The sequence below is a fragment of the Gallinula chloropus genome (assembly GCF_964237585.1).
Source record: "Gallinula chloropus genome assembly, chromosome: 11".
Taxonomy (NCBI): Eukaryota; Metazoa; Chordata; class Aves; order Gruiformes; family Rallidae; genus Gallinula; species Gallinula chloropus.
In genome coordinates, this window is record NC_140096.1 from 14,481,296 (window position 1) to 14,497,778 (window position 16,483).

General features: G+C 36.5%; 1 protein-coding gene across 1 annotated transcript in view; it reads left to right on the plus strand.

Moving 5' to 3' along the window:
• Positions 1 to 16,483, plus strand: part of DIAPH2 (diaphanous related formin 2) — a 226,576-nt gene that overhangs the window by 50,269 nt on the left and 159,824 nt on the right. Inside the window, exon 17 of the mRNA XM_084268950.1 lies at positions 1,787 to 1,901. Coding sequence (XP_084125076.1) covers positions 1,787 to 1,901 — 115 coding nt within the window. The remainder of the gene's footprint in view (positions 1 to 1,786; positions 1,902 to 16,483) is intronic.

Consider the following 16,483-nt stretch of genomic DNA (forward strand, 5'->3'; position numbering starts at 1 on the left):
AAGAAGAATGCATGAGTTGTGATACAGGAGAAGATGCTCATGTATTACTTGGAGGAATATTGCGTTACCCAGTGTTGGAATCCAGAGATTTGGGGTTGGTTTTTTTCTCTCCTTGAAAATTCATCTAGCCATATAAAAGTCCTTTTAGTTCATGTACTCTTTTATGAATCATTTGAATTATACAATTTTGTAACCTTTAAAACTCTTATATATAAAAGGGAAGGTCACTTCCTGTCCTATGAAATGTTTATTGTCTATTGAAGATATTTTACCTTTGAATGTCCTTGTCTTCTTTCTGTTTAGAAGATTAATCTCTTCAAAGCTTCTATTAAACAATTTTCTGAATTTTAAAAAAACTTTTTTTCAACCTTCTGAAATGGAGCTCTAATGTTTGAAAAAGGTATTTCCACCTGGGCTTTTGAGAAAATGTTTTGTGGCTATTACTTTAGTTAGTCTCTCTTATCTTCAGCTTACAGATTTTTATATTAACCCCTTGTATCTGTTTCGTTATTTCCATCTGGACTCTTTTCCTTGTAACTGTGAAACATACTCAGATTAGCATCCTGTGAACATATAGAAAAATAAGCTTTTTAGTTTAAAATACATATTTCTCATTGCAGCCAATTTCAGTGTAATCGATTATGTTCATGTGTTTATAGAAATAATTTATAAAGTGTACATCTGAACACTGGGTATGACAATGGAAAGTAACTGCAGATGGAGACTTTGCTTAAGTGTTCTGGGAACAGTGCCAAAGATCTCAGTCATACTGGAAAAGAGGAAACTATTTGATCATCCCTTGTAAGGAGCCATGATTTTAGGAATAAAATTCGTACTGCTTAATTTACTGCCTTTTTTTTTTAATGGTCTTTACCATTAGTGTTGGATTGAGGTAGTTTTAAAAAATGCCTTAACTGCAGCTGGTGGTAAAGCAGCTACATATTAACAGATTGATCTGATTGAGAAAAGGTGGAAGGAGGAACAACGTATTGCATTGAAATCCTAGTAAGGACTAAAAGAGCAGTATTGATGAATTTCCTGTGTATTGTCTTGAAGTTAAATAGCCCTTGAAAATTAATAGGCATTTAAAGCAACTTGTAAACAAGAATCAATAAGACTTTTAAAAACTGAAAGAGGATCATAATTTGAAAGCAAAATAGCTGTTCTGAATCATATATGAAAAGTACAATTGGCTTTTGGCTTCTGTATTGTAGAGGATTTTCTTCTTTTAATATAGCCAGTATCAAATAGGGTGGTGTAATGAAATCTGTGTTTACATTTGAAAAATAGGAACTACATATAAAAAAAGTGGTATTAGGTGTCAAGTTATTTCTGACCTTTAAAAAGATAATTTCTCCTGCAGACTTTAATATTGAGTCACTGGAAGGTCTACGTTGACAGATCATTTGCAAGTAAGGTATTTAGCAGTATAAGAAAAGTGATTCCTTCTAGAGTTCTGAGATAGCAAGGACACATAGCAGTGGTGAAGAATTTGGGAACTGTCAAGAAAATAATGGAGAGAGACCCAGAACACTTTCAAACCCAGGTGCTAATATGTCATCAAGTCTGTTTAGAAAACTTGTTGAATGGAGAAGTATAATAAAAATAATTGTGTAGATAGAGGGCACTTCTTGTTCTGTTCAGGAAACATCTTTAAGAGAACATAAGAACTGAAACATAGCTAAACCTAATTCAGTCCTGTTATCCAAATGTCTGATAGCATTGGCTTTCACTTGGCTATTGAAAATGCTAGTTATTAACTTTGGAAATGCCATGTCTGTTTCAGATTGAACCTCAAGAGATTGGAGAAAACAGCTTTTGGGTAAAAGCTGAAGAAAACAAATTTGAAAACCCGGAACTGTTTGCGAAGTTGGCCCTTACCTTTGGAACACAAATGAAAGGTACAGTCTTTTTTTACTATGCATTATGGTTTTAGTACATTTAAAAATTGTGCAGTGACAGTGTCTTTTATGCATTTTGCAATGCCATGAAATTCATACAATGGTTTTATAGCAGGAACACGATTTAAACCATACGAAGCATAACAGTCTATTACAAGAATTGCTCCTCCTTCACTTTCCAGCGTGAGGGGAGGAACCATTTGAAATAATACCTCTTGAAAGTGCAGGGCATTTTGCAGAGATATGTGACTTTTCTTTAAATTCAATTAAATTGGAAATGTAATCCTAAAATCATGCTCATCTGCATTAATGTCCCTAGCTTCAGGAACTGCAAATTGCCCTGTTCTAGATATTCTACATGTGAGGGGTTTGATGTGTAACAAAAATTTACTTGCTTGTATCACTGTGCTAAAGCTAAGTCCTCTACAAGTACAAGTAAGAATTGGAACATAGCAATTACAATATGCAGTTGAATCACAAGATCACAGCTTTATAATATGCCCACTGTTATGATGGTGGAGTTATGTGGATTGGAACCACTGCTATTTTCAAAGTTCTTGTGTTTGAGTTGTTGGTCTCTGCTCTTGCTTGTATTTTTTTCTTAAATGAGAGCTGAATATACTATTCAAACCCAAAAAGTAAATATACTCTTGGAATTAGTATTTAAAGTTGTGTTGTGTAATCAAAGAAGCAACCCCTGCAAGTTATAAGTAGTTTAACTGCATTGTTACTGTCATTAGTAAACGATGTAAGTTTTCAAGGGGTTGAAGCTGTGAGTGCAGACTCTTTAAACTGTTTGCATTATACCATGGGAAAGTATAACACAGTCTACAGATTTTTGCTGTAACACTGAAATGGACCTGTTTGGCTACTGCACAGAATACTACAGTGAAAATAAAAGCTATGCTGGAGCTTTCTGTCAGTTGTAAGTGAGGCTGTTGAGCTTCTGCTGTTGGTTTTACACCAAAAAACCAATTTGGCAAAGACTTACTTCCCTCAGTAGGAGATATGATGATAATCTTGAGGTGGGAATGTAGTTACAAACAATGGAACATTGGTTATAATTTTGATACTTTAATACTACCCTCATCTCTTCATGGCTTTCAGATAGTCTGTGAGCACTTCTGAAGCTGCATGTAGCCTCTTCAAGTCTTTGCATTATTATCTTTGGTGAATGGTGAATTGATCAGTATTTCATATGTGACCATTTACCAGTAATTACCAGGCTGGTGAAGGGGCTGGAGGGCAAATCCTATGAGGAGTGGCTGAGGGAGCTGGGGATGTTTAGCCTGGAGAAGAGGATGCTGAGGGGAGACCTTCTCATCACCTGCAACTACCTGAAGGGAGGTTGTAGAGAGGTGGGCGATGGTCTCTTCAGCCAGGTGACAGAAGATAGAACAAGGGGCAATGGCATGAAGCTGTGCCAGGGCAGGTTTAGATTGGATATTAGAAAAAATTTTTTTACTGAAAAGGTTGTCGGAGCCTGGAACAGGCTGCCCAGGGAGGGGGTTGAGTCACCATCCCTGGATGTGTTCAAAAAAAGGGTAGATGAGGTACTTAGGGATATGGTTTAGCTTAGGATGGCAATGGTTGGACTTGATGATCTTCAAAGGTCTCTTCCAACCTTGTTATTCTGTGATTCTGTGATTTCAGGCACTGAAAAGGGGCAAGTACTGCTGAAGTATAGTTCAGTAATAACTTAGGAGCTAATGAAGAAGCCAAACAAATTTGGGTCCAAGAAATGGTAGATAGTGAAAGAATGAATTCCTGATCTATCTACAAATCTCTTAGTCATTTATCAGCTAGTAAGTATGCAATATATTTTAGGGATGTGGTGTTCTTGAAGGTGGATGGGCAGTTATGTCAAGTGTTGGTAGGCCAAATCTGAATAAGCAAATGCAGGCTTAGGACTTCGTGTACTGACTGGAAGCGGTTTTGTGCTGCTGGTTTTGTGGGGGTTTTTTTGACCTTAACTTTTTGGCTTGAGAATTAACAATTTGTGTGAAGCTTTGTATTTTAACCATAAGGACTCTTCTATTTTAATTTGAACCACTAGAATGCTCTCACTTCTATCAATTACTTGAAGATTTTATTACTTCAGAATTAGGGTCTATTGCACATAGAGGTTTTTAGCATCCTGGCTGTTGTCTGACTTGAAGGAATAAGGAGTGCAGTTTGTACTAATGGAGTGTTGGAAAAGTTATCTCTGGTTAAGGAAGGCCTCTCTAACTTCTCTGGACCATTTCTTGAGTAGATTCCTTGAGTTACTTTCAAATATGTCTTTTTCAGTGCTCTTTTGAAACGCCTTCAAAGAGCTAGTCCTAGCTGTGTGTTTCATAGGATAAATATACAGCTCTTTCACTCAGAGCTCCTGTTCTTTTCAGGAGTCACTGAATCTGAGCCATTAGTATTCAGCTTTCGGAGTGCTTCCCACTTTCTGCTCTAAATGTTCAGCTATTACATACAGTAACGCAAAGCATCATCTGCTCTAATTTAACACTTCTTCTCTGTACTGAAGTTTGATAGATTCTTGGTTCAGAGCATTGCAGTGAGGTTAAAATAACGTGGAGTTCATCGCTGGTTTTAGTGTGACAGCGGGACAGGAAAACCTTTAAGGGAAAGAACAGCAGATAACACTTACAATGGAATGAGACCCTTCTTAATGAAAATGACAAGCTTCTGCCTTGAGCTGAATTCTTTCATCAGAAAGCTGAAGAAATGTTTCTGAATTCCCAAAAAGCTGCTTCATTAAAAATGCTGAGAAAGCCCTCCTGAAGTTTTGACTTAGCTGTCAGTTTCATGGGAGAGGCAATTCCTCTTGACACAGTTGCACAGTTTAAAGCTATGAACAACAGAAATTCTGCAAGCAGTGTACTGTGGTGATAGCCTTGCAGATATTTTTCCTGTTCTTCCTTACGTTGTTCTCAGTTAATGGTTGTAGGAAATAACATGCTGTAACAAAGGATGGCTACTGCATATTACCCACGATATTAAAATCTGATTTGGCTGACTAGTAAGGAAAATCAGTGTGGTCTGTCTTTGAGTTCAAGTTTTTCTTAAAACTTGAAAACCTCCTAGAAGTCGAGAAGAGTCTCGCAGCATTGTGTTGCAGCACAGACTCAAATAATTGCATTGCACAAGCAACTTGTTTTTTCAGCTGTAATATGCGAACATTAACAGGGTATTCGCCATTCTTCCCCACCTTTTACCTGACCAGCCAGAGGCAGCTCATTAATCCCCGTAATAATTATTTCAAGGATAATCTAGGATTGAATTTCTCTTCTGCTTTGGTCCCATTTCTTGATGTGGTCTCTTAACATAACACAGGAGGATGATAGAAAGACAAATAGAAATCCATTTTATACTCTCTTGAGAGCACAGTAAGCATGTAAAACAAATAAATGGATGAGTGAAAGAAAACTGACGATTGCCAAAAGCAATTGTCATAACTTAGTGTTTACTATCTTTTATTTTGTGGCATTTTAGAATGCCAGTGGGAATGCAGCACTGGGGGAGTTGTGTGTGTAATCAAATTTGATTAAACCTATGAATTTTATTCATGATTCTCTGGCATGATGAGAAAGAAATTTTGAGTTTTTACCTTATTTAACTTAGTTTTGTTTTAAGATACTCCAAGAATAACAATGATGGTTGTCACTACACTGTGTGCCTTGCTACTGTAGTACTGCCTCTTTTCAAGGAAGGCATACAGAGCTGCAGGGAAGTGGTACTTTTGGAGATCAAAAACCCGGGGGTCAGGGAGGAGGAAGTCATAAGATGTTTCGGAAGCTAAGTTTTCATTAGTTAAGGAATTGTTACATTTATCACTTAGGTGCTTATAAAATGTAAGTATGTTTAATCATGGAGCATCAGGAACAAAAAGGAGTGCTCGCTGATTAGTAAAATAATTCTAATTCAAATAATACCTAGCTCCCAATTTATTTCTAGAATGCACGCGTAAGTTCAAATCTTGACTTCTTTCTGTAACCAGAATCTTTAATACCAATGCCCTGTGAATATATAGAATTCATTTAGTTAGGTTCAAATCAGTACTAACAGTCAAACTGCAGTATTTCAGTGTTTGGTCTGTGAAATCAGTTACAGAGCATAGGTATGAAAACAGATGTTGTACAGGAAGCAATGGAAACTAAATAAAGTATTCTCCTTCAGACACTACAGGATTTTGAGATCTTGGGATTTGAATTAAGCTAACTGACATGTAATTACCACTGTCTCAATACAGTCTGGAAGCCCTTTCTCCCTTTTTCTTCAAGAGAAGTACACATGATCTAAATACCTTTTAAGGGCCTCTGACACATGGACTTTAGGGCTTCAAATTCTCATTAAAGATGTTAAATTAGTGTTTTGAGCTTGGAATTCTGTTTCCAGATGCACAGACAGAAGCAGTGATTGTAGTCTCATGGACTATTTCGGCAAGTAAATGATATTGCAGATCAGGTGTGCTTGAAAATAAATGGGCAACTGCGGTGGTCGCTAGTGACTTGGGCGGTGGGACAGCTACTGCATTGTGGGTGGCAATAGAGCACATAGAGGCATCTTTCCTTGTGTAGCCGCACGGAGAAGAAGAATGAAGATGGAATTAGTTTCCAGGTAGTTACTTGTTTTCTTTTGATCTGGTTAATTCTCAGAGAGACTTTTGATATCACCCAGAATTTTATTTTGTGAATCATGCGTTGCTTAAAAGTGAAAGCAGTGATTTTCTTGGTGGAAAACATGCATCATCCTTTTACAGGTTTTGAGTCATGACTTGAAAATTTCAGGCTCAGTAGTATTTGGTTTGCAAAATAATCTTATCATGGATTGATTTGCATTTTGATATTTAAATAGCAAGAGGAAGGAATTCTATTGAGGTATTGTTAGATCAACCTTATCCTCTTATTTTTAACAGTTAAATCTTACCTGCAAATAGCAGTCTCTTCAGACACGTTTTTTTGAGTGTGAGTTGTTTTTTTTCCAAGGATAACTTTTATATAGTGACATGTTTTCCTCTTTAAAACTTGTGTGATCAATTTGAAGCTTTGTGTGATCACATAAATATTTTCTTAATTTAAAAAAAAAACCAACTTTCTACTTTATGGAATATAAATAAAATTTGAAATAAAAATAAGGAAAAATGATTAAAATGTTAGCATTCTTGGCAAAAGCTTACTTAATAGCAAATCTTTCAGATCATTCAAACAAGTCCTCCTACGCTGTGAAGCTAGAACATTCTTCTCCTAAAGTTTGTTTTTGTCCTTGAACTGACATGAAATTATACTTTTGGCTACTGGTAAAAGGGAAAAGAACACCATCAGCAGCAGTGTGATGTCTGTGGTGCTTTGTGGAATATGATCTCCAAAACTTTCCCTATGCTGTTGTTGAATTTTTTGGAATATCCAGTACATGTTATTGTATGGTCAAGTGGCTTCTTCCAGGGAAGTTTTAAGCATTAAAATGTTATGGCTCTATAGTTAAGTTGTGATATACCATATGCGTGAGACCCCAGATAACTTTGTAGTAATGTGACAATACCCAGTGTGTCTGGCCTGCTGCTATCAAAATCACTTTTCACTGTTTGATTGATAGTCTAATTGCAAAACACTACAAAGCAAGTTAATGCCTTCTCCCTAAAGGATCATGTTAATTTCTGGCTCTTGTAATTTAGGTTGTGTATTTTACCAGTCAAGAAGGATAGTGGTGCTCTGAAGAAATTAATTATGTGTACAGTAGATCTGTAAAGGTAGTAATTAGTACATAATAGTCTGTAACTACTGGGATTGTTCCAGAACAGAATTCATTATCCATCCAACTTATCTCAAGGGAAAACTTCTTGATCGGGGTTCTGTTGGTTCTTTATGATTAGGCTATAAAAAATACAATTCACCAATCATTTTGATATGTTTTCAAAATTGAAGTCGGGTTTCAGTAGCTGAGTTGAATTTTTCTGCTTAGGGCAACTTGAGAGCAAAAAGAGAAAATACAAACTTGCATGTAAACTATAATTGAGGAAAACATGAATGAAATTTTCAGGGTTTTGTATGTATAGTGTGCTAATAGATACATTATGTAAAATAAGTTATTTTATATAGTTTAATTACCATATGAAGACTTAGGTGTTAGCTGTAGAGTCCTTCCTTGGTTATCTCCCTCTGAAAAACTTGTAGGACTCATCTGTTGCTCAGTTTTAAAATAACACTCAAACATAAACGTATTAGCCATACCTTCTTTTTTTTGTGCTGTTACACTCACTTATCCTATATCCTCCTGAAGAGTCAAACTCAGATGCCCTTGCAGCAAGCCTCAAGTTCTTCACCGTGAGTTGTATGATCTTATAGGGGAGACTGCCTCCGTTTAAGCCTGCTTGGGGTTTTTCTGGGTTGCTGGTGAAACAGTACTTAAAAGATACTGACAATTTTATTTCTGCTAGTAGGCCATTGACTAGTATCTTCTGTTTGCATCTGATGATTGAGGTAGCTTATCAAGCCTTCAGCTCTGGTAAACTTCCTTTATGTTATTCTTTCCTGCCTTAAACTGCCTGGATGACTACATTCTAATTAAGGTGAATTATTAAAACTTGAGCTGCGGTAGTTTTTTGATTGCCTCCTACTTTCTGTGCATACATGTCATTTGAGGTCTAAATGTCAGCTTTCTTGGAGCAGTGAATTAAAGGCCAAAATGTAGGTAGGCTGCTGTTCCCACCTACTTAAGCTTTTGTTGTTCCCTTGCTTGCTGCATCCACAAGAACACCACCTACCTTAAATACAGATTTTTTCCATTGTTAAGAAAACAGGCCAGAAAATTTGAACCATTTATCTACTTCAGTATTTTAAATTACTGTTCTTCCCCAAAAAGTTCTATAGTGCAGCAACAAGAAAGACATAACTATTTGTGTTTAATATCTTAATATGTGCTAAATGGGTTACATTATTGAAACCAGGAAGATGTAAAACCCTTTATACATTTATCAGACTTTTAATTTAAAAAAAAAACAAAAACCCAGAAACAGACCCTTTGGGTTTGAACACGTTTCGTTGATAATCCTGTAGTATCTATATGTAAGTAGTGTAGTCTTGCTCGTTAACATCATGCAGATGTTCGTGGTATGTTCACATGTGGAATGCCTATGTGCATTGCTCAGTGAATTGTCTTTGTGCCCATTCTGCTGCTACTCGTTGAGCCATTAAATGTTCACAGTAGTTTGCGGATTTTAAACTTTGTTGCACCTTCCAACTTCAGTGGTGCAAGGTACCTTCACACAGAAGGAAGTGTAGAAGTGCCTACCGAATCACCTAGCCAGGAAGAGCATTTTAAAACTGTGTCTTTTGTGTTCTATGTCTGATATAAATCTGGCTGATTATTTTTTTTCCTTCCTTGAAACCACCCATTCTTTAAGGATAGTGTGTATGTGCAGGATTTTTCAGATTTCTAGGGTAACTTATACCTTTTTTTCCTGTTTACACATTAATTTTATTATTTCAACTTCCTCTGTGACCAGGTGGTCTGATGAAGCAGGTAATGTTCTTTCCTTGATCAGAGTGAATGTTTTGGCATCAAACATTCCAATTCAAATAATTATATTTGTATGCTTGAAATGCAGCTTTAACACTTTTATTCTGCTACTGAAGTGATGTAGCATCTTAAGGTTGGTCTACCTCTGCAGTGTTCCTCTGACAATATTGCACAGCTTATATTCACATTTTTTCCTGACTCAGAAATGACAATAAAAAATACACATCATTCTTCATCCCTTTTGCTTGAAACGTTTTCAGTGGGGTGAAAAAAGTTTTATTTATATTACTTGTTATTAGTAAAGAATGAGGATGGTGCACCATTACACTTGAAGGAAAACGGTTTCCATTGATTTATGTTTGGTAATTATAAAGAAAAGGAAGAGGGATTTGTACTTAAAAGAAAAGGATCTGAATTTGATATGCTAGGAAGCCCAGACTAAATTAATCCAGTTAAAAACTATTGCAGGCTTTAAATGAACTCAGTTTGTCCGGATTTTCTGTAACACAGCTTTGTTTGTAGGTATGAGACAGCAAGCTTCAGTTTAATACAGGAAGCTCTAGTATAAAGCACAGGTACGTTGTACTAGCTCAGCTAGATGCACTGCTTTGGTGAAATAGAAGGAAAAAATCCCATGAAATCATAATGTATTTGTTTCTAGATTGCAAACTGCAGGTGGCTCCCTTGGTCTTCTGATTAATTCAGCATTGTGTGTTTGTTTCCTTCCCCTCCTTGCCCTCTCCTTTACAGAAGCATCTGAATCCAAAGCAAAGTAAGACACGGCTTCACAGTGTAGGGTACCCGAGTGTTCCTGTGTCTTACAGGAATTTCATTTAGTTAGATTGCATGCTCAGTTAATCAATCTTCATATCTCAAATTGACACAGAAGTGAAGTATGCTGGTTTGTTTTCTTCTTTCAATATATTTGAAATTGCTGTTCTTTTTCAGCAGCAGAATAAATTCAAGTACCATAAAGGAGGAGTAAGTTATTAGTTTGCTGGTTTTCAACTTTTCCTCTCCTTCTCAACTTGATTTATCTAGTAGGTGAACTGTCACACTCAGTGATGGAGAAAGCTTTACATTTTTCAAATAAGCTGATGCCTGAGATGATTACCACTTAGCCTAGACTTCATATACATGTCTGTCTCTATATTTTTATTTATTTATTTATGCCTTTTTATTCTTAAGTTATGTTAGGATCATTTAAATAACGATCGCAGTAAATACATAAGAATATGGTCCTTGATTAAGGAAAAACAGATTTTTAGATAGTTACTGATGAAATAAAAGCTTTTCTGTCTATAATCATCAGGAACAATTTATACCAGATAACAATACCCAGTCTTGCTGTATTTCAAATGACAGAAGAAAAGCTGGGTAGGCTGGAGGGGGGCTATATAAAGTTTATTTATAGAGAGAAGCATGGCTTCCAAACTAACCTTAGGCATGATGCATGTGGTTTCACTGCGGCTGGGCAGTTGTTCAGGAGAAGCCCAGATGGGACCTACCAAGAATTATTTTAGATGTATGTTCCTGTGCAAATTTTTTTATATGAAGAAGCCACTGTGCAAGTGGTGGCTGTTGGACAGCAGCTGCTCCTGGTGAAGGGAGTGTGTGCCTCTTATTTCAAGAGCATCGGAACCCATTTCATTCACCATAGTACAGAAGGATTAAAATGAGACTAGTATTCTGAAGGGGCCAAAACAACCAAAGTTTCCAATCAGGAGGCAATGGTTGTAAATTTTAGTTGTTGATATTTCATTTCAAATAGCATTTTAGCACACTTTTCTGTAAGCTGGATGATTCCTTTTTTGTGTGGAAGCTCACTTGCAGCACTGAGTCATAGAAAACATATGTTTTATTTTGAAAAACCATGCTAAGTAAAATAGATATATTGTTGGTACTGAGTAATGTAAGGGCACACTGATGCTCTTCTGAAGCATTCTTTTGAAAAATATAGCAACTTTGGAGTATTTATTTATTTATTCAGTTTGGGACTGCAGAGTTGTTTTCCTGTGTGGCAGCGAATGAAGAATATACCAGAGAAAAACTCTACTTCGACTTTTTCAGAACTTAGGATCAGGTTCAGTTGTATTATTTTTGTTTGTGTATTGTCTTGTTTTCTGTAAAATTTTATATTAATAATGCTTTCAGAAGGATCATGTCATAGGGATGAACAGATGCGGGAATTTTACTGGAGATCTTGGGCTGTAGTACACTTTAATTATGTCTCTTAGGACTCTGCTTTTAAAAGCTTTGTGGTATATTCATAAGAGAAAAAAATAATGAGGGACAGGTCAGATAGATGCAGTTTTCCTAGCTCTCCTATTTTTTATTCCTGGAGCTTGCTTTCCTTACGTGTGTTATATGTAGAGTCAGTATTTTTTCAGAGCCCTGGTGTTGTGTCAGAAGGGGTTGGATTGAGTAGCTTAGATTTTCTCTTGGTTAGCATTACATAAAGAATTGTAGTAATTGCAGCTTCAGAAAACCAAATGCACTCTGTATGTGGGTTAAATTATATTCAGATTGAGGCAGATGGGAAATAGTTTGAGGTCTGGGATATTAGAAAGTTGCTAGCTTGTCAGTGATTGCTTTGAGGTACATCACTAAGTGGTCTACACAGTTCTTAAAGAAATCATGTTCACTTTCAAAATCTGCATTGTATGTATTGTGAATCCCAGGCAAATGCTCAGATGTGGAGGTGAGTCCTCCAGGTTTTTCCATTCGCCCTACTTAACCTGTTCCCCACTGAACACTTGAGGAGGATACAATGAAGCCCTGCTAGCTACTTCCTGACTGTATGACTTCTACAGATACACGCTGATTATTTGCCTTTTTTAGTGTGAAGCAGGGAGCTGAGATGGTAGTGGATGTCACATGCATATGTGCTTGCTGTAAGACTATCACTTGGTTAAGGAATCTGTGGAACTGACACTGTTTCTGAAGAGTATTAATAAAGAAACCCCTGCTGCTCAGCTTTACTGCGAGTTTAAATTAGCAATTTTGTCAGAAAGCTTCAGCAGTAGAATTTAAAGAAGGCTGTTTTCTCTGAAATATGAGTTTTACTATAAGAGTTTTTCTGTTTAAGTATGATAGTTTTCTGCTTGAGTAATTTTAGGTATTTGTTGGTATTCCTTCAGTAAACTTTGGGAATCGTCTGGGAATTCTAAAAACGTAATAAATGATACAAAAGAGGTTCTTTTCATTAATAAAAATCTGCGTTTGGAAATGCTGATTTTCAGAAAGCGTGGATGGTGCTGGGGCTGTGGTGAATTTGTGGAGCTGTGTTTGTGGAGTTAGAGGCTTGGAAGGAAACCTAACTGAGAGAACAACCGTGTATTGTCTTAAAAATTCTCTAGTATGTGATTGAGCTGCCTTAGCTATAATGTGTTAAGTTTTAGGTGATAACTTAGACAGTTCATGCATCAATTTTTTAGTCCCAACTTCTCAGAGTTTAAGAATTAAAATCCTTTAGAGGAAATACGGGTGAGTCAATTCTGACTAGACAGAAAACTCAAGGGGAGGTGACCTCTCAAAGGCATACCTTGGGGTTTTTTCCTACCTTGGTGTCTCGGAGGTCCCATTAGAAAAGAATAAGGACCACTACTTGTCATACACAGGCAAACTTATTACCCACACATGTATATTCCCCAAGTTTGGAAAACAAGCCAACTGTGTGATAACTCTGGTAGTACATTCTGTACCTACAACATGCATTCTTTTTCTAAGGGAAATAGAGCTTTTGTTTGTAGCAGCTTTATAAAATACAGCAGAGGAAGAAAGGCAGTTTTGTATGCTGAAATGTCTATTTCAGTCTCAGTGATGCAGTGCTCAAATAAACTATAGCACATTTAACGAGCAGTCGAGGACAGAGACACATGTACTAGGCACACCAGGGAAAGGGATTGTGTACAAAGACTAATTAGCATGAAATATGAATACATTCATGAAGTAGTCTTGATCTATAATGCTCTTACACAGACTATTTTTTTTCTATGAATTCGATGAAAAAGAAATTCAGAAGTAGAACTGGAAAAAAAACCTCTTTTGAACTGAAAAAAAGAAGTGGGGATTGTTTGTTTTTAAACAAATAAAGATCTGTATTCCTGGCGTACATATTCTGTATGTATAGGTAAAAAGATTAGACTGAAAAGAATTCTTTTTCTGACATCAAAGCAGAAAAAATAACCCTCCAAAGATACTCTTCTATAAGTATTTTTTTCTCCAAGTTCATTATTTGCAGGGGAATTTAACTTAGATACTAGAAAAATCTATTTAATTTGAAGCTACTCAGAACATGATTAAATAGCCCATTTCATGGATTTTACAGTAATTTTTTGTTAAATGAACTGTTAAGATTATCTGTTGTGGAAGTTTTCCTGAAGTGTGGCTTATCTTTCATGTGTAAGAATTTGTATCTATATATGTACATAAAATAGACTGATAATGAGTTGGAGGTCAATCACTTGTCACTTCTAAGTCTCTAGACTATAATTCTATGCAGAATGGTTTTAAAATAATGCCCTTTGCATTCTGTGTGTTCTTTGTAGCTGTAGCGATGTTTTCTGGAAACCTCCTCACCATTGGTAGGGAAAGCTCCATATCTAGGCACTGCTGGAAAGGTGAGCGTTGTAATGCAGGGTCTTCAGCTGAAGTAATGCCACCCAGCTGGCTGTGCAGTTGTCACCCAATTGAAGGTGAAAGGGGAGATGAGGAGCAAAGGCCTGAAGGAAAAAACGGAAAGTGGGTCAGTTACTTCCCAGTAAAGTTTGGGCTGACTATTCAGTAGAATATGAATAGTTTTAATATTCTGAAAGCTTCCAGCAGAGTTCCTGGATTAACTGTGTATTTGTTTAAATAAATAAAACCCCAGCGTAAACAAAGATGTAGTTATGGGCAAAATATATATCCTTACTTATAAAAGAATTCCTTTAAGTCTGTGTTAGAGATGGTCTGTCCATCTCTCAGCAGGCCCGTAGCTAGTACATACTATATCACTTCCTAAATGTACCTCCTCTCGAATTTCTTTTATATGAAATAGAATGTGGTAGGGGTTTTTTTTCTGTAAAAAGTGTAAACTGACACAACATGTTCCAATTCGTGGCCACGTTCTAGTTATCTATCGTGCTGACTGGCAGCAGTGGTGTATTTACAAAAAATGCTCCTCTCCCCATGTTGGTTGCTTTTACTTGCTAAACTGATTTTTTCATCCTATTTTGCTGACCGAAGTTTGAGAAATAAATTCTCATCTCCTTTTAAGATTGCAACTTTTAATTGATTGATAGTTGTTTCAACTGTAATCCTATTAGGAAAGGCTTTAAACAGAGTGCCTGCCATTACAGGAATTTCTGCCATATATACACAAGATAGATCGGTTATCTAAATGAATAAAAGTTCTTTGCAGGAAGATATGTTAAAAAGCTACCTAAAGGATTAAAAGTTAACAGTTGTCCTATTAAGTTTCTGAATTAATTGAGAAATTGAAAATACTAGGTATGGAAGCATTAACAGATAAAAAGCTGATACTTTTGTTGAGTTATTGGATTACTTGCTAATCATCTCTAAAGGATGAAAAATTGAAATTACAATTTAACATATTCTGCAAGTGGGATGTGCCTTGTGCAGTTGTGGGAAACTGAAACTTCTCTGAAACTTCATTCTTTGAGGTACCTTCTTCTGTTCTGCAAGGTGGGAACATAATAATTTTAGACTATTATTATAGAGTAATTTCCCAGTCTGAAGAGGCAAGTGAATTAGAAATGTATGGCTTAAAGACTTTACTATATGGACTTTTTGCTTTTAGAAACTGGCTGTTTTTTATGAGTCAGTTGGAACTATCTGGAAGTTGTGTACTCTGGTAGTATGTGTGGAGTAAGTTTCAAGGTTTTTCTTTTGACATTTTTTGTTCTTGCTTTGAAGACATTTGGATCATTAGCTCTGAGATGCTTCTGCCTTAATGAATCGTTTTAGCCAAGTTTGCTTATGTTGGTAATATAAAGGTAAGCAGAGCATAGATTGCATCTGCTAAATTTAGAACATCCTGTGCATTCTGTATGCATGTCTGCTTAAAATGTGCTGAGGTGAATAGTGAAACCAGACTGGGGTGGTAAAGGTGAGAGGGTGATAGCTGTGTGTTTCAGGACTATTTTTAGTCTGCTCTGGTGCAGAGGCCTTAATTTAGTTCTCTTTCAGGTGCTCTAAGAGTAATCTGGTAATGTGGAAGTAATTTCTCTTAGCTTCTCGAAAGCAGGTAACAGTTGCACATGTACTCAGTGAGCACCTGGGTGTTTTCAAGACCCTTTGAGAAACTTGGACCTCAAGAAAGCTTTTTCAAGGTAGATCTGTTAGAAGGTAGTAATAACATATACAACAGTACAGGGTTATCCTCAGGCTGGTTAAGCTCAGTATTATGTGTTCAGCCTGTGACCAAGAGTAGATTCTTAGGCAAAAGAGCCTAAAATATACGTTAATTAATGTATGTTAAATGTCTGTAGGCAGAATACACCAAATAGTGATATTTCTTAGCTTCCATAAGCTGACAGGGCTTTTTCCTGATCCAAAGTTCATATCTTTATATGTAATGGAATCTTCAATGTGGTTTTTTTCCTTCGGTGAATTTGTGATCTTTTAGCATTGATTACCTGTGGCATTGATCTTCACTTTTTAAAACAAATGTGTAGTTTTCCAGTGTTTCAATCCTGCTGCTTCCTATTCTTCCTTAATAACTAATTTATCTTTACTTCCTCTGTGCTTTCAAAGGCTGCTGTCGTTTCAGAGGGGATAAACCAACGTTGCACATGAAACACAGAAGGCAGAGTCAGTAATGCATCGTTCAGCGATGGCCATTATCTAATAAGAGTCAGTTGGTCTAACCCAATTACTGGGGGGAAACCTCCCCATTTTTGTTGTCTCAGTATGAAATCATCAAATATCTCAATTACTGTTTGCTTTTCAGAGTTACATTAGTATGCCAAAAACATTTCACTGTCACAGCACACTGAAACACTGTTGGGATGACCTTAGAGTGATCGTTAGTCAGAGTGATTGTGGTGTGGGAAGATGCTATGAGTCTT